The sequence below is a fragment of the Leptidea sinapis genome, chromosome 5 (assembly GCF_905404315.1).
Source record: "Leptidea sinapis chromosome 5, ilLepSina1.1, whole genome shotgun sequence".
Lineage (NCBI taxonomy): Eukaryota > Metazoa > Arthropoda > Insecta > Lepidoptera > Pieridae > Leptidea > Leptidea sinapis.
In genome coordinates, this window is record NC_066269.1 from 2,685,687 (window position 1) to 2,710,751 (window position 25,065).

Below are 25,065 nucleotides of genomic sequence, written 5' to 3' on the forward strand. Positions count from 1 at the left end.
TAAAAATACCAACCCATATTAATTTCCCAAGGAAAATTCAAACGTTATCAAATAGTACTGGGCTTAAAAGTGCTTGAACTCTGCTTGAATGAATTCTTATACATATGCTTATTATTATTTTTTTGTTTGTTACAGTTGCACGTCACGCTACGCCGGCGAGTTTTGTCAGCACCTGAACCCTTGCCACAGCGAATCCAGTTCCCGATGTCAGAACGGGGGCTCCTGTAGAGTCAGACCCGGTAACGGAGGAGGGTCTCCAACATTCGAATGTGACTGTCCTCTGGGCTTCAGCGCCTCTCTCTGCGAGATCAAAGAACCAGCTGCCTGCGACTCAGCACCATGTCTCAATGGAGCAACATGCAGACTGACGTCATTGCATACTTACAAATGTGATTGCCCCCCAGGTTATACAGGTGAGTCATTGATTGTGTATTTCCTGATTCATGCGTTCATTCATCTATACTTAGATTATGTCTGACATTTTTCATTCATATTATTTTATTCTAAGGTCATTTGTGTCCTTTGTTCGTGAACTAACTTAGAAAATATTTCCAATATTTTTATTCAAAATAGGATTCAAAATCACTTATTGAACGTCAAAAACTACCACCCATTCAAAAGAAACTGCCTCAGACCTGAGTAGAAAGGGTGCAAGAAACTCAGAGGGCTGTTTTTTTATATAAAAATATGGATATCGTGTATACAATGTGATATCGTACAATAAACATTTATAATTATAGAGCCTGAGGGTCTTCGCTTTCTTCCTAGTCCGTGGTGTCATTAAGAAAATCGTTTATGCTATAGTAACCTTTCCCACACAAACGTTTTTTAACAATTCTTTTAAATTTCGTAACACATTTGTTTTGTACATTTTCTGGGATCATATTGTAGAAGCATATACATCGCCCAACAAAAGACTTACTAACTCGACCCAACCGAGTAGAAGCAAAACAAGTTTATGTTTGTTCCTCGTGTTAACAATATGAATGTCACAGTTTCTAGAAAATTCCTCAATGTGCTTATGAACATATAGATGAATGAATGATAAATGTCCATATAATATCTAGGATGAGGGCAACGTAGGACCGATCGTCGTGAAGATCGAATCGATCAATCGACAGAAGAAGGCATATATTATATTGTAATTGAAATGATTTGTAAAACAATGATAATATAAATATTGACTACATGAATATAGTGATTTTGAATTGATCTTTGGGGGAGGCTTTTGTACAGCAGTGGACGTCTTCCGGCTGATGATGATTATGATGATGATGATCTAGGATAAGACACTCAATCTTTCTTCACCCGAAACTTGGTCAACGGAAGTAGTTGCTCTTTTGTTAAACCAACTCTACAAGAAACTCGATAGGCACGACGAAAAAGTGGTAGAAGTATGAATATGGCCGGTGATGATGTGAAGGGATCACCACCGCCCAACTTTAAATCGCACTCAGAGCGCCAGTTGTTCCAATCAAAAATACTCCATCATTGTGAAAGTAAATTCGTAAAGGTGTCCTGTGGTGATCGTATACCAAAAAAAATTGTGTGCGTACCTATAAGTACACATGTCAGAAGTGAAACCTGCATCGTGCATGAACCTCTAAGCTGCATATGAAGTCCTGGTAGATGTTGCTAGGTATGGTTGATCTCATACCATATTAATCTTCTCCTGGTGTTATTTTCTCCCACGTTTTATCTTATAAATTTAGGTGCCTGTCTCTTTTTACAGTCGCGCTTTTTCTTTCAATAGACTTTTATAGATTTTTTATGATAGTTTTTAGAAGAAAAATAACTATTTTTTCTTCTAAAAACTATCATTATGATATACAAAAAATTGACTTAAAACAATTTATTGGATGAAGCAAATAATGATGTAGTTGGCATAACAAGCTTATGTTTATTCCTCGTGTAAACAAATACTTTATAATTGTCGCAATTTCTAGCAAATTCCTTACAGTGCTTATGAACATACAGAGATGCATCAGTCAAAATGTTTATTTCCTTAAATTTTTCTCCTAATGTTAATCAAATACCGTCTTGTTAAAGCATATTAACTTTTATCATTGCTTGCACTCTGACCGGCGGATACATTCGCTACCACACCTCAATTAATCTTTGTAAATGACAGCATAATAGCATTCTAGTTGGAAATATGATTATGTTTATTAAAGTTTAATACGAGAGTGCTGTCCGGTGAGGCTTTATAAGGCCCTTATTAGATGCAGCATCAATAGGTCTATTCTGAGCAGATGATATTTTGTATAACCCTTTTTTATTTATATAATACATGTTTCTATCAAACAGATTATTAGTATTTGCACCATAGTCAGTTTTACTTATTCATTCTCCAAAACCGTATTTTTTTCGCATTTCACAGTAAAGTACCTACTGTCTGTACTCTTAAATAACAACACACTTATAATAATAATAATATATCTATTTGCAAAAAACATAGTATACAATTGTGTTAAAATATTATAATAATGAGCTTATATGTTTTGCTAGCACTATTCCTAGCATGCAAATATTTATCAGAATTTCTTATACATGAATTCCTTAACACTATAAAAATTATGAGCATTTAGCCAACTATATAAATTATTCTTGAATAATCTAGAATTTAAACTTTTAATGCTACTCGGTAACTTATTATAAACACGTACACAATCACACAACTTTTATTATCTTTAGTAATTTTAGGAACATCATGTAGAACGAGTCTTTGCGGATCACGTCGGTTCCGCGGATTTAGATCATTAGCTGATTTAAACAATTCTTAATTTATTTAACAAACATACATTTCTCGAAAATATAACGCGACGGCAAAGGTAACAATCCTAGTTTTTTAAATATGGGTTGAAACGATTGCTCAGGATGCATCTCGTACACTTGAATGTAGATCTAATTATTTTGATCACACTGTTACAAAGTCATTAGAATGAAGGTAGTTTAAAAAGTGGTTTGACATAACTGATCTAATATGAATTGACAAGTGAGTCAAGCGTAAACTGAGCTCGCTGCTTGCTCCGTTTGTCTGATTGGTGTCAGTCGCAACTCAGTCTATTGAACATGTCGATTGGTTGACAAATTTGATTGATTACATCGTGTTATAATCCCGCGCGTTGAGTTAAGGATAGGTTGCCATTTTACTGACGTCATAGTGACTTCAGGGATTAGATATAGCAAATGACAGAAGCCTATAGTATAGATCACAGGCTTGCAATAAACTAGCAAATAGACGAACATACTAACGGAGATACAGCAGGATATAAAATAGAAAAGGTATAGGTATTGGTATTCACGGGCTACTTTCCGCAACTCGACGTCTGCTATGCGCCTATTTTGCGTGGTAGAGTAGGGTTGCTAATCTTGTCATCCCAACTTCTCAAAGAAGTTACTCAAACCTCTGATGTTACCCATGACCTCGGGGAGAGTCGTCGGTGACCCCAGGTGTTTGGCCCGTTATGTGGCCACACTTCGGCACTCCAGGATGAGGTGTGTGTATGTATCCATGCGCTAGAAACGCCCTGAATATGTCAATCAGTAGGTTTAGAAGGGTCTCTCCCCCCTATTTTTAATATAATATCATCAGCTAACGTTAGTAACGCTCTCGTTACGCATTCACCAGCTTACTCCCCAAGTCAACCGTGCGTAAAGAAGTCTTACTTCAAATAATATTATTTCCTGTAATTTCACCAACACCTGATCTTTCACGGAAGAAATGGATGTGGTGACAATATTACTTAGGAAGAACACTTAACACAAGCTCTCCTCTGTACTTCTTTTACTATCAACATGGATCCTTTTAGCTACTCCCCAATATTGAATACGCCTAGGTCAAAGTCAAAATATCAGTATTCATTGAAATCATATTTGATCTTTTGAATCCTAAATTTTTGTTCGTGATAATAATAATAGCTTCATAATGTGGTTTGTAAAAATAATATATTATTCTAGAAAATTAAAGTTTTGTTTTATTTAGACAGAATTAGAGCAAGTTCATTCCCAAGCTTTTTTATCATCTAAGTAATCCGTTATTTTATAGTAAACTGTATTATAAAATTTAAGCATATCACTTAGCCTCAGCCTATGTCATCTCCTAACCACTACAACTATGAAGTTTAAAACTATATCTACGTAACATTTGAACATCTTGGTAATTTTCCGGACTCTAAATAATGTTGCAATCAGAAATTATTACATTTTGATTCTTCAATAAAATCCCGCCAGATGCTCGACCCGCGGCCATTCCGTTAAACTACTCTAATGAATCGGTATTCTAGTGATCAATTCTTGTTGTCATCACTTTAATAGCTGCTGACAACGGCTTCTCATTACAAGGCTCTGATGTCAGCCATTATACTCTCTTGTAGCCGAAGAGCTGCTTTACTTTTTTGTATGAAGGTACGAGACCATAGATTGATTTTTTTATGACAATAAGGGACAAGACGAGCAATTTGTTCAACTGATGGTAATTGATACACCCTGCCCATTACAATACAGTGCCGCTCAGGATTCTTGAAATATCCAAAAATTCTGAGTGGCACTACAATTGCGCTTATCTCGTTGAGAGATAAGATGTTAAATCTCGTTTGCCCAGTAATTTCACTAGCTACGGTGCTATTCTGATCGGTATATAATGTTTACACATTAATGCTTCACGGCAGAAATAAATGCCGTTGTGGTACCCATAATCTAGCCGGCATCCTGTGAAAAGAAGCCTCCCACTGTTAAATATTTTACTCGACGTTTACTAGACGAGCAAGAGTTTTACCTTAAGCTTAGTTATACACCCTGGCCATTACAATACAGTGCCAATCATAAGTTTTCATTGAACCAAAAATTTTTAGTGACATCGCAATTGCGAAAATGCTCGTCACTTTGAGACATACGATGTTAAGTCTCAAACTGCTTACTAAACTTCATTACTGCTTAACAGCATTCTGAGCAAAGAAGCCTTACTGGTAATAATTATTATCTATTCATTGCTGTGTAAATCAAGATTTTTGAAAATATTAATCGCCCAATACCCGAGTGAGGATATTTAGCTAAGTAATTGATTAGCGCCCTTCAAACATTGGTACATTATCCTACCGATGTGATAGCCATCTATGAGAAACTTCTACAATTTTTGTGGATTACGTTTTATTTTAATTTATAAGTCGAATATTTGTCACATTTACACGTGTCCACTTCTTTTAAATAAGCCTTAGTAATTCGATATATGTTCATGCTTAATTCTAATTAATCTATTAAATGCTTTTTTTACTATTTTTTAAAAATCATTCTTGTACAATACAAATTGTAGTTGTTACAATTTCAGAAAGGGGGTTATTGTAGCAATTACTTTTTCGTCAGCTCTTCGACTATGATTCAATGAATCGCCTCATACAGAAACATTAGGTAATATTGTCGGTCGTTACAAAGTAGCTGAAGTTTTAAAACAATTTTATTGACCATTACCAATTCTGACCTTTCTTGAGTCGGAACGTTTTGAAATTTTTTCTTGGAAATAAAGATAATGAATTTAAGTTCAGATGGCTTTAAATGTCGTCATACACAACTAAGCCGAATATATCCATTATGCTTATAATAACTTCAGTTTCAATTATATCCCAGCGTATAAAGTATATACGCTCGCAAATATCCAAACACTGTAAATTCATATATAGCGTACTTGTGTTCAAATATATTTCATGACACTGTGATTATATGTATGATTTACATTGTTAATAATATGTTTTTTTTTCAAAACATGCCACATTGAAGTGAAGCAGTAATGTGTAAGCATTAGTGTGTTTCGGTCTGAAGGGCGCCATAGCTAGTGAACTTACTGGGGAAATGAGACTTAACATCTTTTGTCTTAAGGTGACGAGCGCAATTGTAGTGCCGCTCAGAATTTTTAGGTTTGTCAAGAATCCAGAGCGCTCTGCATTGTAATGGGAAGCGCGTATCAATTAACATCAGTTAAACGTCCTGCTCGTCGCGTCCCTTGCTGTCATAAAAAACACACAACAAACATTTTTTTATGAGATTTTTTTTACAATCATGGCGGTCTAAATTTCAGCATTGTCCTTACATCGTATTGACAGACAGAAGGACTCACAGCGTAGTTTTGTAATAGGGTACGGAACCCATTACATGAAAACTGTTTCTATATCCTTTATGACATGGCCTATAAATACCCCATCATCGACGTTCTGAGTTGGTTTATTATGTAATTATCGGAATGGTGTTAAGATCGAATCCCGGTTCCTGTTAATGGGTCGGGAATAAAATCTATCACGGGATAAGATCAAGGTGATAGAACATCACGAATACCAATCGGTAATGATCCCCTAATAGAAAGGCCGCGATGGTTCTAATTTGTGAATAATTTTTATAGTTTACACTATTAGAGATGAGCGTTTTAGAAATAGATTTAATTTTATTAATTCATTATAAATTAATCTATATATATACTGGCTGTCCCGACAGGCGTTGTTCGGTAGATAAGAAAAAAATACTGTTTTATAGGAATTTATCAATCATATTTCAAAACATCAAGAATTATTTCGTAAAAAATGCTCCCTGTTATTATAATGAAATTGGTTCACAGCGGAACCGTCAAACCGTGCGTCACTAAATTCTCTCATAGAAAATATGTCCATACAAAACAAATATTGAAAATAAAAATAATTATGGGTCCCAAATCGAAATAAAAACTATCCTATCTCTCAAGTTGCACCAAAATGCACTCCATGAAGTAATCCCCATTAAAATCCGTTCATTAGTTTAGGAGTCCATCGCGGACAAACAACGTGTCACGTAGTTTATTTATATAATGAAAATGGTCTTTGTTTGAGGCTCTTTCACGCCTAAACCACTGATCGTATCGATATGAAACTATCACCATTCGATGCGAAATTTATCCTAGATGGTTTATGGCTTTTTGAATTCCAATGTTCTTTCAATATTTTTTTTCCTTTAAAATTTGCTCAGCGAAGCGGTCGAAACGGCTAGTCTCTATTAACAAGTAGGTAAGTAGGTAGATACTCTATTTATCCAAGTATTTAAAGATCTGATAACAAAGTCAAGTGAAAAATGAGTTTTAAAATGAATTAGTAGACATTCTATTGAATTCGAATTTTTATTAAATTCTTCGAATAAAGGCAGTTAAAACCATTGGAATATTGTTGACATAAAGTAGTTGGCATCTCCTTTAAAATATTCATTATTCATAATTCATTATTCAAACATTTTTTTTATGGAAAAGGAGGACAAACAACGCACGGGTCACCTGGTGTTAAGTGATCACTGCCGCCCACATTCTCTTGCAACACCAGAGGAATCACAGGAGCGATGTCGGCCTTTAAGGAAGGTGTACGCGCTTTTTTTAATGTCGTATCGTCCCAGAAACACCGCACAAGGAAGCTCATTCCACAGCTTTGTAGTACGTAGAAGAAAGTTCCTTGAAAACCACACAGTGGAGGAACGCCACACATCCAGATGGTGGGGATAATATCTTAATCTGTGGCGTGTCGTGCGAAGGTGGAACAGCTCTAAGAAGTGTAACAAATGGTTTTGTGTTGTACATGTTAAGCCTCTACATTTATTTGCTTGCAAAAGTGATTGCGTACAAAAATAGAGTGAGAAATCTTGAGCATGTATGAAAAGAGTAATGAATGTAGAGGAAGCGCTCGAGGTTTGTAAGAATAGAAGTAGGGCTGCCAACTCTTTGTTGGTGAAAAATAGTAGATGATGAAAGCATGAAAAAATAATAGAAGGTTCCAAAACAGGCACTTTAATTTTTAAAATAATATTTTTTGCTATTTTAACGATGCCGATATTGAACCGAAGATTATTAGTTTGAGTTTGATGACATTGAAATATAGTAGTTTCACCTGCTATATACTTTTTTTAGAAGTATAGTTCGTCGCGCCTCTAATACAGTAGGATACTATATAGTAGGGTTGGCAACTCTAGATAGAAGCAAGTGGCGTTCTGTTGTCTCTGCCTATCCCGACGGAAACAAGACGTGAGTGTGTGCGTGTGAGATTTTAACGAATTAAAATAAAAAATATAAACTATACCAATCTTTATTTTACATATGTTATGTTTTTATTTGTGTGTGAGGGTCACTTCTAGGATAAATACACAAATAAAATTTGAAAAGCAAAATTTTATGAACGATGCGGGATTCCAAGCCACAACCTGAGAGTTGAACAAAGCAAACAGAATTTTATAGCGAGGCGGTACTCGAACGGTTAGCTCAGTTAGTTAGAGCACCGGCACGGAACGCCGGAGGTCGTGGGTTCGAATCCCGCATCGTTCATAAAATTTTGTTTTTAAAATTTTATTTGTGTATATTTTACATCTCTATAATTAATAATATATTAACTGCTAGTTGCAGAGAACATACTTAAAGTAAATGTTTCATTGAATATAATACGGTCACTTTTTTATTCATTTTGACAGTTAAAGATAGCAAGCATGTGATAAAATGAAACAATAATTTCAAAGATGCTTTCTGCAACTAGCGATATGTCCATGAACATGGCATTTTATTGACTGGTGTCTTTTGATCGGTTGAGTGATTTTCTATATTTTGTTCCAGGTGAGGACTGTTCTCATAAAGACCACTGCGCCTCGCAGCCTTGCCACCACGGAGGTCGCTGCGTCGCAGACAACACCACAACTGCTGGATACTCCTGCGTCTGTCCTCCTGGCTACACTGGATCCAGGTAAGAGAGACTGTAGTATTCAACGATATTCTGGTCTTAATTATGGTTACTCCATATTTTACTAAAATAAAATTTAAAAATCATTTATTGACATGACAGAGTATGCCTCGCACCTGAGAAGAATTGTTACAAATGTCACGTCAAACCTCTAATTTCCGCGAGAGATATTATAGAATTTGATAGGTACCTAAAGTAAACAAATCTCGACCTTCACATGTTTTGTAAACAACTTGTTTATTCTTTCTTGTTTGTTGTTTAATATGGCACTGTTCGATTCGTAAATAATCATTCATAAGATACATAATGGCTTTAAGGGTAAATGTTTACACTTTTATAATAAAGTCCCAGCCACTGTTCAGGCATTATCTATAAATAAATTTAAATGTTTTAAAAAAAAATGGCTCCGTCGCAAATCCTACTACTCCACAGCTGAATATCTAAGTGATCCAATAGCTTGGGACTAGATTATGATTATTTTATATCAATACCAAAAAAAGTACAATACTGTATATTTAATTAGACAGAGCTCAAAAAAAGAATGCTGGGAGAGTTTCTTGCGCCGCTTCTTCTCTCTCAGAGTGCCATTTGTTTGAAGTGGTAGTAGTATCTAGTATATTAGAAATGACATCAAAAAGAATTCTAAAGGAATCAATTTTGAGATAATATCATTTACGCCTTACTTATGGATGGAATACAAGCATTTTCCCTAAAAACCTTCAAAGATAAAGATTCGCAGTAGAAAAAGCTCCTTAATATTATATTAAGGAGCTTTTAAGCTAAGCCCACTCATTGCCAAAATATAGTTAATTGAAAGTTAATAGTGATATTGCCCTTAAATATAACAGTTTTATTAAATATACATATAAAAAGTTACCAAATAAAAGCTTCCATCGATGTCTGTATAAAGTAACGTTTGAAAATAAATAACTTTAATGTTCAACAGTTTATCTGATTAAGTAATCAATTTTATCACGAAATACCAGATCCAATCACGTGATTTATCAATACAAACAAACAGAAAACATAAAAGTCTTACTATTACGTAAACTGACACCACGAATTATTGAGAATTGATTAAGACTGGAAAATAATGGTTCAGTACAATTTATTCGTACAATAATTATTTTTTTACGAGTTTCTGTTTAGGACTTTTCAATGTTACGATACGAAGATCTTTATAATGTGTTCAGGCAATTTAAATGAACATTTCTTAATTAAGAATAAAACGCCAACCAGTTCCAAGTATATTAAGCGAATAAATTAAATATATATTGTATTAAAATGTAAAGCGAAAATCTGTTTAAAAGAATTGCGTGAAAAGATGAACTTTAACTATGCCAATGAATTCAGCAGTCTATTTAATTAAAACACGTCTTAAGGATTAAACCGCGTGTTATTTTCACATTCGGTTTTTGCGTAAAAGTTACTTTTTCAATTTAAGTTAAAGGTCTTGACACGACGGGTTAGCTAAAATAAAAATAAAAAAGTAACTCTTATGCAAAATCTAATGTAAAAACAGTTACAATTACACGCGTTTTAATTCTTTCAAAGTGTTTTATTTAAATGTGTAACACTCGCTTTAATCAAAGAAAATACTATTCAGCAGTCTATGTTACTGTTAACGTTCAATTTTGACTTAAACCTTAACTTAAACAGCTAATATGATGCAGCCCCACCTACAGTTATCTCGCAAGTTGAATGCAGTCGAGGTCCGAGGTAAACATTCATCTCTATGTACTAGAAATGGCGGAAAAAGTTTTAGACATATTGTGTGTTGGAAGGTAGAACAAAAATTTTTAAGTATTAGGTTAAAATGGTAAACTTTGAGCATTGTTTTAATTTATCGACACACTCATAATTATGGTCATCAATTATAATTAGGTCACATCACTATCGCATTCCTGTTCTCTGCATTCAAATCGCGCGTTATCTGTAAGTATGTTCTTTAAGGTGTTTTTTAATAATAGGCATTTATTTCTATTATGTTTGTAGGTGTACTGAAGACGTCATTGAGTGTTCGAGTGGTCCTGGGCCCTGCCATCACGGTCGGTGTTTCAACACTCACGGCTCGTACACTTGTGTGTGTGAGCCCGGGTACACGGGGCGGGACTGTGACGCCGAGTACGTCCCGTGCGAGCCATCACCATGCCTGCACGGAGGGAGATGCACGCCGCTCGACCAACTCAGATACGAGTGTGATTGTCCTACTGGTAAGTGAGACTGCTTGAGAGTTTTCAATTAAAAAAAAGAACATAAGAAGCCCAGTTCAAAGAGTCTACTATTACTTATATACTAGTCCCGAGATAAATTCTTTTGCTTTCGGACAGGATTTCTTCGAATTATTTCCCTTACTGCTTTGACCACCTTTTTTGTACAAACACTACGCGGACGGCCAAATCTTTTTCTGTCACAAATAGAGGAGGTCTCATTGTACCTATTAATAGCCCGGTACACAAACATTTTACTATTACCAAGCGTATGGAGAGTTATAAAAATTGCATTTGGCTCCATACCTACTTTGTGTAATGCAATTACATTCGGTTCTCTTTATAACCCCACCCCATTTAAATATCGCAAAATATTGTACAATGTATTAGCGCCAAAATTAGAAAACTCAATGAACAATCATATAAAAATAATAGATTCCAAATTCAAATGTAATATTTTGTTTATTTTAATTGTAAGAGTATTTATGGCCAGACTTATTATATTATAGATTGGTAAAAAGTGAGTTCTAAAAATTGATAATTCTCTAGAAGTCTAGAGCTTAGACCATATTGTGTTCCGCTGATTTTTAGCAACATTATACCTGTGCCTGGTAATATTAGTGCATTAGGTTTTAAAATAGAGATTAAAAATAATATTAGTAAACTTGGGTATATAACTGAACTTACAAAATTTACTTACTAGTTACTTATTGACTTATTATTTACCACGGACTAGTAAATAAATAAGGACTCCGTGTTACCTTACATAACAGTATAGCACCAAAAACAAGCCGATTATCGTGTAAATACATAGCCCCACGCACACACTTACACTACTGCAGGCCGAGAGGCGGCCATTATGAGAATTGTCATCGTCTGTGACAGATCAGTTTGCGTCGTAATAAAATATTTTAAAAATGCCATCGTGCGTTGTGAAAAACTGTTAAAACGACACTATATAAGTATTTGTGGCCATATATGATTATTTAAGGGAGAAAAAATTATGTAAATAGTATCCCCCGTAACTGCACACACACTAACATTACGGTGCTTCACTTGCTAATATCACGGCGCGGAGTCTTTCTTTTTTTACTCGTCTGTGTTATTTACATATTTTTTTTTTAATTTATAGAAAATGAAACAACAGTTTTGCATTGAGAAAAAGGTGGAGGTTGTAAATGAAAAGTGAAATGTGTGTATGCGTGTGTGTTTGTGTTAATGAGTGAGTGTGTGTGTATCTGCGAGCGGGTGTATGTGTGTGTAGGTTAATTAGAATATTAGCATAGAGTAATTAACAAATTATCTTATATATCTTATTATATTAATTATCCTATGTCACGCTTGGAAGCTGTTTCCATCGTTTGTTTGATTTTACTCGTAAGCTTATTGGAAACGGTTGAAGTTAGTTCACCCATGGATTCTGAACATATGGCACAAAACAACAAAAGCCACTTTTTCCAATCGTAAATCCAAAAGCGTAGTTAATTTGTATAAACCATCCAGCCTGTCTCATAAATACAAAATGCCCGCTGTACATTATGATAGTAATTCACCGCCAACTGACATTACCATATGTAGACTACCAATTACTTGTTCCTTTTACGTACTGACTTTGCTAAATTTGTATTTATTGGATCTAGGACATTGGAATCACAAAGTTATAATACGACTTTGAAGCAATGAAGGCACTATTATTCGTTAGTGACTTCTAGTAATTTTATCTCATGCTCTAAAATTGCATTCTGTTTTTTATGTTGGCTCTTCTACTATCGTAGTTAAGAAACTATCATTCTTAACGAAAAATAATTCAAATATCTCATTTTCTCTTCTGATACAATCTTAAATGAGGATATCTAAAAAGCTGAAAAGTTGAACATTATTAAAATCAAATTCAAAATAGGATGAAAATCACTTATAGAACGTCAAAACTACCATCCATTCGAAAATCTTTGTATGAGATCTGAGAAGAACGGGCGCAAGAAACTCAGCGGGCTTCTTTTTTTATAAAATTCTGTTACAATCAAATTTTTAATTTAAATAGCTTGAGGGGGTCACTCTATTTCAATCTGTAAGATTGGTGATTTTTTGTCAATTAAGTAATTACGTAAAACGTAGCTGAGTGTAAGCTTCGCATAATCTTTGATTTCGCTTTAAATAGTCATTTGGTAGCTGAAATTATGCTGAGCTTAATCTAAAACAGCGCAATGCAAGGGTCAAGTTTGCGTTTTCATACTTAGTAAAGTTTTACTTTAGTAAAGTACAAGTACGCTATAGATCTCAGACTAAATCTCAAGAGTCGTAACATACGCCTTGTTAAAAATATATAAAAAGATAAAGTGTAGCCGCAGGCAAAAGCAAGCTAATTGCGAGATAGCTGGATGTTTGTTTCTCATATTTATTGGCTTGGACTATTTTGCAATACAATAAAGTGCAAAGAGTAAAAATTTCACAGTAATGATCTTTGTTATCAACATTTTATGCCTATGGCTGACGAAAATCTTAAATGTTTGTATATCTAAAAATAAATAAAATTAGCCTTTATTATTACTACCAACTCATTTTTTTCTTAAAATAAAACTTAAATTAACTTAACTAGTAATTTGTCTTTCGACATAGGCCTCCTCTAAGGACTTCTCTTGAATACCATTCTGTAACGATCTTTGTCAATTTTTCTTTTTGTTCCCTCATTTGTGTATCTATTTATTAGTAAATAGTAATATTGTATACGATACTTGTGAAGCGATACGCGATGGGTACCTTTAAAAAGCATGAAAACCCACAAAATCACCACCTAAAAGTCCAGAAACTCTCTTGGGATTCTTCTGGTGTTGCGTGGGGGTATGATTTTTTATGAAAATAAGGACAAGACGAGCTGGACGTTCAGCTGATGGTAATTAGTACGCCCTGCCCATTACAATGCAGTGCCGCTCAGGATTCTTGAAAAACCCAAAACATTCTGAGCGGCACTACAATTTCGCTCGTCACTTTGAGACATAAGATGTTAAGTCTCATTTGCCCAGTAATTTCACTAGCTACAGCGCCCTTCAGACCGAACTCGATAATATTTACACATTACTGCTTCACGGTAGGAATAGGTGCCGTTGTGGTAGCTATAATCTAGCAGGCATCCTGTGCAAAGAAGCCTCCCACTGGAAATGAGCGACGGTGATTGATTTATTATGTCCTTCTATTCATAATAAAATAGTATCAACATTGTTAAATTTTAAAATCAATCAAAGTATATAAATATCCTGACAAATTAATTAATTAGTAAGACAAGTAGTTAGGCTAGCTGTTTAGTCTTACAATTAATATTTCTAAAAAAAGACATTTATTTATGGTTCTAAATTATTTAGGCACTATCAATGATTTTATTCTTATTTAAAGATAAATCTTAGTCACTGAAATCACGTTACGTGCGGAGGTTGTCAATCACTAGCCACTAAGTAGAGGTGTGCGTGTGGTGTATCTGTGTATTCAGTGTTCTTTGACCTCAACGATGCCCTGAGGCTACCACGACTCGAAAGCCAGGCTGGTTAGGTGTTCATAGTTATATACTGGTTATATTGGCGTAATTTCTGTTTGCAATTGTAATGGCTAGCGAATATAAACATAGAATTGTTAGTGCAATGGGTATTATTATACTTCGGCAATACTTCAAGCTGGCCCACATTCTAGCACATATGGAGTATTGCTGTCATCTCTGGTCTGGCGCACCCCAGTATCAGCTCGAACTATTTGGGGCTCTGTGAACTGTTGAATCACTTTGCGTTGCGTAGAGACGTCGGTCGCTTCATTGTGTATCTTCTCTCTCTAGCCGCTTGATTCCACCTTCGCATCATCATTTACCAGTGGGAGGCTCCTTTGCACAGGATGCCGGCTAGATTATGGGTACCACAACGACGCCTATTTCTGCTATGAAGCAGTAATATGAAAACATTCGTGTGTTTCGGTCTGAAGGACGCCGTAGCTAGTGAAATTACTGGGCACACGAGACTTAACATCTTATGTCTCAAGGCAGCGCAGTTGTAGTGCCCCTCAGAATTTTTGGGTTTTTCATGAATTCTGAGCGGCACTGCATTGTAATGGGCAGGGCGTTACAACTACCATCAGCTGCTCGTCTTGTGCCTTATTGTCATAAAAAAAAACAAATAGAAATCTCTTATCAATCCTCACGAATTAAAAGTAGGTTCTATATTATTTACCTAACCTTTTCCTTCACTGAGTTACTTCTGACATTTAAGTCATATTTCTAATAAATTGGTATCGTTAATCTTCTGTCTCCAACTCTATGACTAAAACGTGTGAGCTTTCCATTCTGTAAGGGTTCAGAATGAGTAACGTGGAAGTCACGATATCTAAAATAATATTATTGAGAGCAAACATCTGTGTTTTTGTAAGTGTGTCTGTAATGTTTTCACACAAAAACTACTGGACCAATTTTTTAAAAATTCTTTCACCATTAGAAAGCTGCATCTTCATTATATTACATTAAAAAAAAAAAAAAATAGAGATCCCTGATAAAAATTCAATAATATAACCCAAGTGGTAAAAAAAATTGTCAAAAATTTTTTATTTCGAATTTAGAAATATCAATCGAAAGAAAATACTGCAAAAAATATAATGACTAAGTTAAATAAGACTTTTAAATTAACAAAAATAAATCTTAAGTCTGACTAGACTAGACGTACCACTACCATGAGATCGGTGTCTAAGCGAGTAAAACCGCGCGGCATTGCTAGTCTACATGCTATGCATATACATATAGTATTAGTCAACAATTTTTTTTTATGGAATAGGAGGACAAACGAGCGTACGGGTCACCTGTTGTTAAGTGATCACCGCCGCCCACAATCTCTTGCAACACCAGAGGAATCACAGGAGCGTTGCCGGCCTTTAAGGAAGGTGTACGCGCTTTTTTTAAAGGTACCCATGTCGTATCGTCCCGGAAACACCGCACAATTACTTCCTCTGTAGTGATACTTAATAAACATGCCTCTATTGGGCAAATTTGTAAAATAATCGACATACAAGCCTCTATTGGGGAATGTATTAGTACTAATGTACAAAAATATAACAATGAAGATTTTCAAAAGAAGAATCAATTTTAAGAAAATAAATGCCTAATGCCTACAATATAGAGAATAGAAGATTATAATATAAGGTTGTTCAAAAGAAACACACAAAATTTAACTATCCTTCTGAAAATTTCAGTCTAAATGAGAAGTTGCTAATCTTTTGAATGTTCAAATATTTATAGTTGACTAGCTGAGTACCGGTGCGTGGTGAAGTGAAACACCTAAACATATTTGCAAAATTTAATATCGTAATTTAAATCTGTTTTGGTAATTACGAAATTTGTAGAAGTTCATTAAAAACAGCTTATATCTTAATATATATAAATTACGTGGCACGTTCTTTGTCTGCGATGATCTCCTAAATTAATGAACGGATTTTAATGGTATATGGTAGTGGTATTTATATATCAGAGTAGTAAACGGTGGTCTCATGCTGTTGCCATATGGCATCGGCAGCAAACAGGAGGTTCAGGGTCATGAATCGAAATAAAAAAACTATCCTATCTCTCAAGTTGGATCAAACTGCACATAGTGTGCAAAATTTGATGAAAATCGGTTCAGTAGTTTAGGAGTTCATCGCGGACAATCAACGTAATACGAAATTTGTATGTATCGAGACTAGCTGACCGAACAGACGTTGTTCTGTACTTAATAAAGAAAATGCTGTTTTTTATGAATTTGTCAGTAATATTTCGTAATATCAAGAATTATTTACTAAAATATGGTCGCTGTTTTTGAAACGAAATTGTTTCACAGCAGAACTGTCAAACCGTGTGTCAAAAAATTCTCTCATAGAAAATATGTCCATACAAAACAAATATTGAAAATAAAATTATTTATAGGTCCCAAATCGAAATAAAAACTATCCTATCTCTGAAGTTGGACGAAACTGCACTCCATGAAGTAATCCCCATTAAAATCCGTTCATTAGCTAAGGAGTCCATCGCGGACAAACAACGTGTCACGTAATTTATATATAAAGAAGATTGCAATACTGATATTTATATACTTTTTTCATTCATTCTACTTTATTCCTGTATAATCGTTTATTCTAAAACAATCCATATTCCCACACTTATAATCACAATGAGTGCCTTATTTATCGCCGAAGTTATGATAATTAAATTTGTAACATAAGTAGTTGGAAATATGTTAATTAATATGAGAGTAACTTGTCCGACCTTATAGCCACTTTAAGTAAGTGTGAGAGGGTGTGGCTAGACGAGGGATTTTTGTTTAAGTAAGTATAATGTAGTTTGTGATTATTTTCTAGAACATGGAAACAATTTACGAATTACAGTTACTACCTAAGTGAGCATTTCTAGCTGTATGTTTTTTTATTTTTTTTATTAATAATATTGACACACTTTTTACACAAATTATCTTGCCCCAAGTTAAGTATCTACAGCCTGTGTTATGGGTTACAAGACAATGATATATTTAATACAATATACTTACCTAAACATACATAAATACATATAAACATCCATGACTCAGAAACAAACATCCATATTCATCATATAAATGCTTGCATCTACCGGGATTCGAACCCGGGACCTCTTTAGCTTAGTAGGTAGGATCGCTAACCACTCGGTTATACAGGTCGCCAAAATATATGTATGTGTGTGATAAAGATGAAGCTTCATGAGACGAAAGAGATATACTTAGAAGGCAATGGATGTGAAAGCTTAGCAGAAGGCATTCTTGCAGAGGAGACGTATATTACGATATAACAATAATAAAATATTTCCCTTAAAATGTAGTAAAACGAACATTAAAAGTAGTTGCTCAATTATGAAGAACGGAGAGAAAAATCTGTGTGACAATGTAATCATTATATTTTTATGGGAATTTTGAGTGTGGGCAGTGGAAAGGCCAGGGCACATAGCTCGACGGACAAATTGATGGCCGTTGGGGCAGTAAAGTCCTCAAATGGTGACCACGTACCGGAAGACGTAGTGTTCATAGGCCCCTCATAAGATGGACCGACGCGACGATCTGGTCAAGACAGCCGGAAGACGTTGGATGAGGGTAGCGCAGGACCGTCGTGGAAATCTTTGGGAACGCCTATGTCCAGCAGTGGGCCTCCTCCAGCTGATGATGATTATGATATGAGTAATACAATAAACATAATATATAAAGTAAATTAAAAAATATGTGGTTGAAGATAAAAGTGAAAGGCTGAACTTTGGCCAAAATTACTCATACCAGTTTTGCCACATCAAGATAATGAATGTTAGATGTGCAAGCTCCATAATGACCGTCATTTACTAGGGATTCTAAACTTAATCTCATTATCATAAGGTTCTATTTCGATTGTGATGATATATAGAGCTTTTCTGACATCTATATTATTTATGTGTTAATACAGAAAATGAAATTGATCAGACAATTTTTGGTTATTATGTTCATTAGATGCACATAATTCATTAGATATCTGATGTGTTATTTTACAAGCAATTTTTTGGTTACGTAACCTAAAAGAGATCAAAATCAAGACTGTTATGGCAAAAGAAAAGGAAAATTATTGATATAATTTTTTAAAAATAACTCGCTTGTCTGAATAATTAGGGAAAAGTTTAAGGGAATGAATTTATTAACTGTGGCAGCCTAATATATGAAAATGATTTAAATGTAAGTTAGTCTTAGTTTCATCAAGAAATAAATACATGAAATAAACACAATTGTATGAAACACATCTTCAAAAAATTTGTAATTCGTTTATGGGCCAGTGTATCGGCTTTTACAACAAACTTCCCACAACATCCAGGACCTATCAATACGTGAATTTGAAAAAAAAAAAACAGTTATTTCAGATATTTGTATGAGAAACAGTCTTATTTTTATTTATATTTTATTTACAAAAATAAAGGACGAGACGAGCAAGACGTTCAGCTGATGGTAATTTATTCGCCCTGCCAATTACAATGCAGTGCCGCTCAGGATTCTTGAAAAACCCAAAATTTCTGAGCGCTTCACAACTGCGCTTGTCACCTTGAGACATAAGATGTTAAGTCTCATTTTCCCAGTAATTTCAGTAGCGACGGCGCCCTTCAGACCAAAACACAGTAATGCTTACACATAACTACTTCACGGCAGAAATAGGCGCCGTTGTGGTAGCCATAATGTAGTCGGCATCCTGTGCAAAAGAGCCTCCCACTGGTCTTGAAATCAAAGCTACTCTTAGTAACTTCAGTTAGCTTAAAATAGGCCGTGTCGTAAAAACAATATATGATCGATTTAAAATATTTTATAATTATTTAATTGAGCTATTATCTTTACTTAAGATATATTAACTTAAGATTATACATAATAAGTGCTATTTTTATATCCTACGTACAAAAATATACATTTCAATTTGAATCATTTACCCCCTTATTCATAATGGTCCGCTAACTTAAAACAGTCGCTAAGGAGTGTTTTTTCTCATTCTGACTTAGGTTAATAGAAGAAGACAGAGTGAGAATTAGCAATGCTTTAAGTTAGCAGACTATTATGAATAAGGGGGTTAATGTTAATCTCTCAGCAGTTTTATCCGCTTATGGCCTGTTTTCTGTCCCAGGAAAAGAAACGTGCAAACAAAGTCACGGCTGAAACTTGTAAAAATATTGCCTGTATGTTTTGTAACAAAAACAAATGAACACACGGACATACTTCTTACTGTATCTACAATGAGCTGCGTCTCTCCAAACATGTGGTTATTGAATTATTAAAGAGGGTTCCTTCAGTAGGGCTGTCAACTTGTACATTTTATTTCATTTATTATTTTAATATTGACAAATTTTTAAACAAATTATCTTGCCACAAGACAACGATATGTTTAATACAATATACTTACTTAAACATACACAAATATTCATATTGACTCATCATATTATTATTAATGGTAGCACTAAACCGGGATTCGAACCTGGGAAGGAACGATAGTATTAATTAGATTCGATAGATTTATTATTGGTAGAGTAATTTAATCAATCTATCTCAAGTACTTAATGAATAAAAGTTTCATGTTTGTATGTGTCTGGTATATTGGTTTTCTAGATCTTTCTATCTTTTCCGAATTAATTTTTTTAATATAAGGGCTGTTACAGACGAATACATAGAAGATTAACTTCTTTTATTATGTTTTTATGTATATAGATGTTTTAAGAAAGAGTATTTTTAATCTGATTATTATATATTATATGTAAAGTATTGCGGTGAAAGTTACTAAATAAATAACTAGTAATTAAATAAATAATTGCTGCATAGTTAATTGATACCATCTAAATAAACTACTTTTGTCAAACGTAGATGAATTACAATATTAAATTACATTTTAATTTAAACTGACAGCCCTAAAAATTCTTAAAACAGTCGCAGCTTCCGTATATTAATTAATGATTTGCCCACGTGTGAGAAAATAGGGCTATGCCTCTCTCACATTACAGGCCGAGCAATATTTGCATTTATACGCTATCGACTGACAAACAGATAAACAGGTTCTGCTGATTAAGAGTTAATGTGAATATTATGTAAGTAGTTATATATATTAATAGTGTCAAGTCAAGATTATCATAGGACGATATAAAACCTTTAACTTACGGAGACTATGTTATGACGTGGTCGCGAGTATATATAATTCAGAGCGATGACCATAATAACTATAAAAAAAAGATATACAGATATACTTAGTAAATATTTTTGTCATACTATTTAAGAAAAGAGATCTCTTTTAACTGAATCTATACCGGATTCAGTGGCCTCTGGAGGCCCCTGCCCATATTATTTTCCAAATAAAATGTACGTTTTTTCAATCGAGTTTTTCAACAGAGATTTACTGTGAAACCAAGAATAGATTCTTTTATTTAAAAAAAAACATATAAATATAATCGGAAACAAGAATTAAGATTTTTCTGAGCTTAGTATCGTTGTAGATTTCGCTCACATCCAGTTCCCAAAGTTAATCACTTACAATGCGCAGGAGAGAAAGCTTTGATAATTTTTACCGGAGTTTTTAATGTGGGGCCCCTCTTTACTGCAGACCCCAGGACTGTACCCCGGTTGCCCTACCCTAAATCCGCTTCTGGTTCTTTTTGTGCAAACATGCCTAACACTGGCATTCGAAGTTAGGCACAAGTTAATGTGAGTCAATTAAAAAACGTATTGAATAAATAAAAACAACGTCTCGATGAAAATATATAACTAACTCAATTTGTCCATTAACAGGATTTGGGAACGGAATCCTGTTGACAGGGAGTTATTCGGGCTTAAGTAATTTATATGGAAATGATCCAGCCTCTTAGAATTCCAATATTTGTCGAGTGAACTTAAAGGTTAAACTTATTAACGTATTTGAATTTCATGACACTTCTTAAATATAAATTACTAGCTGTTACCTGCGACTTTGTACACATTCACCAGTGTTACCATACTAGTCGATGTTTCAATGCTGCCACATACATATTATATACAAAACAATCATATATCACTTGTCGTTAAGGCAGCGTTCGTAAAAAAAGTTTTCGTTCGACCATTTTTCTTTGATGTACTTTGCAAATGCGACTACCACGAAAAACTCTTTTGATTTTTCGCGTGAATTATAAATTGTGCTTCCCCAGGGCATAAAAAAAGGAAAGTCCCAGGCCATCATCAGCATCATCATTAGCCGGAAGACGTCTACTGCTTGACAAAAGCCTCCCCCAAAGATATCCTCGACGATCGGTCCTGCGCTGCCCTCATCCAACGTATTCCGGCGATCTTGAGCACTTCAGTTTCGCAATCATTTTTTCATTGAAAGGAATATTCCTACCAAATTTCTAATATCAATGCCTTGTAGTTCCAGAGATAAATAATTTGATGAAAATTCATCCGCCAGGGTGTTGCGGTGCGTAAATACAGATCATTCAGAAATACCTATTTTTTCCTTATATTGGCTTAGATTTGAAATTTTTATTTTTATTTTATTATTAACAGAACAACGTCTGGTCTGCATGTTATTTATTTATATTTAAACAAACAACTGGCAACATTTTCGTAAGAACAAGACCGTTAGCAGTGACGTCGGAGTTGTCGACAGACTTAAGCACATTGTTTTAGTTACGAGTCACATGTGGCATCCGTGGGAACAGAGGAGGCGCTAACCGCACCACTGTGCCGCGTTGTTCTGGCGGACTCCCTGACGCCTCGCCCAATTATAACATTACGTTCTATGTGTTTATTGGTTGCACATGTATGCCTTGAACCTTCTACGAGTTAACAACTTGTAGTACGAATAACATCATATTTTAAATCGGGCTGTTTACTTGAGCTAAGCGTCAGATTTTCGAGCGTTACACGAGAACATCAGATTTTTCTAAGACTGCACGGAAAATAACATTTAATAAAAACCTGGATAAATGTTTATTATAGCTAGGAACTTTCCATCACAACAGGTTTAATATATATTAGGGAACTACAAGCTTAAGGCATACTTTCTTAAAGGCTGGCAACGGCTCCCAACCTTTGGTTTTGCAGATCTTCATGGTCGATGATTAATAAGAATAGTGCAGAATAGTTCCTAACTGATGTGATAAGTGATCAACGCCGCCCACATTTTTTTGCAACACCAGAAGACGTGGCCAGCCCAAGGTACCCATGTCGTATCGTCCAGAAAACACCGTACAAGGAAGCTCATTCTGCAGCTTAGTAGTACGAGGAAGAAAGTTCTATGAAAACCGCACTGTGGAGGAATGTCATACATCCAGATGGTGGGGATGATATCCTAATTTGTGGTGTATCGCGTGAAGGTGGAATTCTGCGGCAGGAATTAGGTGAAACAGCCCTTTGGACCACTCCGCGTGATAAATGCGGTAGAAGACTCACAATGAAGCAACGTCTCTACTCAACGCCAATTGAGAGCACTGGGTCACAGAGTCTTTATACAATTTTAATGTAATAGATGTTTTAATGTATGTTTGTTTGCAGGTTACCGTGGCCAAAACTGTGAGACCGATATCGACGACTGCCCTGGCCACCTCTGCCAGAACGGGGCCACCTGTATCGACGGCCTCAACACGTACACCTGCGAGTGTCCGCCCACCTTTACTGGCACGCTGTGCGAGACCGATGTCGATGAGTGTGCGCTCAGGTAACTAATATGATTTATTATATTATAATCTAGGAACGGCATTTAAGCAATCTATACATAATGCTTAACATATTTTTTTTATGAAAATAAGGGACGAGACGAGCAGAACGTTCAACTGATGGTAATTGATACGCCCTACCCATTAAAATGCAGTGCTGCTCAGGATTCTTGAAACACCCAAAAATTCTGAGCGGCACTACAATTGCGCTCGTCACCTTGAGGCATATGATGTTAAGTTTCATTTGCCCAGTAATTTCACTAACTATGCTCTTCAGACCGAAACACAATACTGCTTCACGGCAGAAATAGGCACCGTTGTGGTTCCCATAATCTAGCCGGCATCCATTTGTTTTATGGAAAAGGAGGACAATCGAGAGTACGGCTAACCTGGTGTTAAGTGATCACCGCCGTCCACATTCTCTTGCAACACCAGAGGAGTCACAGGAGCGATGCCCATGTCGTATCGTCCCGGAAACACCGCACAAGGAAGCTCATTCAACAGCGTTGAAAACCGCACTGTGGAGGACCGCCCACACATCCAGATGATGGGGATGATATCCTAACTTGTGGCGGCTTTGTATCCTGTGGAAAGGAGCCTCCCACTGGCAAACTTGGACAACAAAACGTAGAAAGAGTTAGTTTTTTTACGTATTAGTGTTTTACAATGGAAATTATAGTTCTTAACACTAGCTACTTCATCTCACACTCAACTGGTATTTTCAATCGACACTTAATTCCCACCATGATATTACAAATAACAATTTGATAATTTGGATAGCATAATGGTTGACATCTGGTCACCAACACTCGGCACATTGTATCGAGTGTTAATTACAAAATAAGACGTCAATAGTACGATGAACTCACATAAAAAACCTTTGTCGGGTCTGACTCACGCGTCATAGCTCGAGATTTAGTTGGTATTACTTATTCTCTGTCTATTGTTAGTTTTTCTGCTATTTAATTTTTGATACACTTGAAGGTTTTTATAATACTTCTATTTCTCGCTTCCCACATCGCGTCACAGTTATGATAAATTGAGATCACAAATGAGTTTTAGATATTATGAGACTTTTTTCTGAGTAATAATTCAATTATCACCAAGAAATTGTCGCTTAAAATTAATAATTCACCACAGCTTTAGAAAATTGAGTGTTTTTTTAACCCACCGCTTTTTTTGCGCCCTGACAAAGGGTAAGGGATACCCTCCGGGATAACGACGGGAGGAGGTATAGTTATGGGGGACTCACGTAAAAACCTAAGTGCCTACCCACTAAACAAATGCTTTTGGCAAATGCCCTCTGAGCCTTCATCGTATGCAACCTTCTCTTGTAGACAGAGAGGTGCAAACGGCACTCCCTCGGGAGTATCCGCTGGGAAAATAAACCGCTGTTATTCTTAACATATATATCTTATATCTTAATATATATAAATTACGTGACACGTTGTTTGTCCTCGATGGACTCCTAAACTAATGAACGGATTTTAATGGGGATTACTTCATGGAGTGCAGTTTAGTCCAACTTGAGAGATAGGATAGTTTTTATTTCGATTTGAGACCCATAATTATTTTTAATCTCAATATTTGTTTTGTATAGACATATTTTCTATGAGAGAATTTATTGACGCACGGTTTGACAGTTCTGCTGTGAATCAATTTCATTATAGTTAACAACAGGTAGCAATGACGTTCTATACATAATATAGAACGTCATTGACAGGGAGCATATTTTACAAAATAATTCTAGGTGTTATGAAATATTATTGACAAATACATAAGAAACAGTATTTTTTTATTATGCACAGAACAACGTCTGTCGGTTCAGCTAGTAGCATATATATTATGGAACAACAAAAACAGGATGTTCTGCACCTTTTTGACTTCTGGGAGAATCATTTGACCACCTCTTTCATTTCTTGTCATTTGAATGGAAAGCCATCCTATG

At 35.2% G+C, this 25,065-nt stretch overlaps 1 protein-coding gene across 2 annotated transcripts in view; it reads left to right on the forward strand.

Annotated features, from left to right (window-relative positions):
* LOC126964633 (neurogenic locus Notch protein) overlaps nt 1-25,065 on the forward strand; it is a 181,426-nt gene that overhangs the window by 107,497 nt on the left and 48,864 nt on the right. For both annotated transcript variants that reach the window (XM_050807856.1, XM_050807858.1), the window contains exons 3-6: nt 136-413; nt 8,600-8,726; nt 10,719-10,936; nt 22,957-23,119. In XM_050807856.1, coding sequence (XP_050663813.1) covers nt 136-413; nt 8,600-8,726; nt 10,719-10,936; nt 22,957-23,119 — 786 coding nt within the window. The remainder of the gene's footprint in view (nt 1-135; nt 414-8,599; nt 8,727-10,718; nt 10,937-22,956; nt 23,120-25,065) is intronic.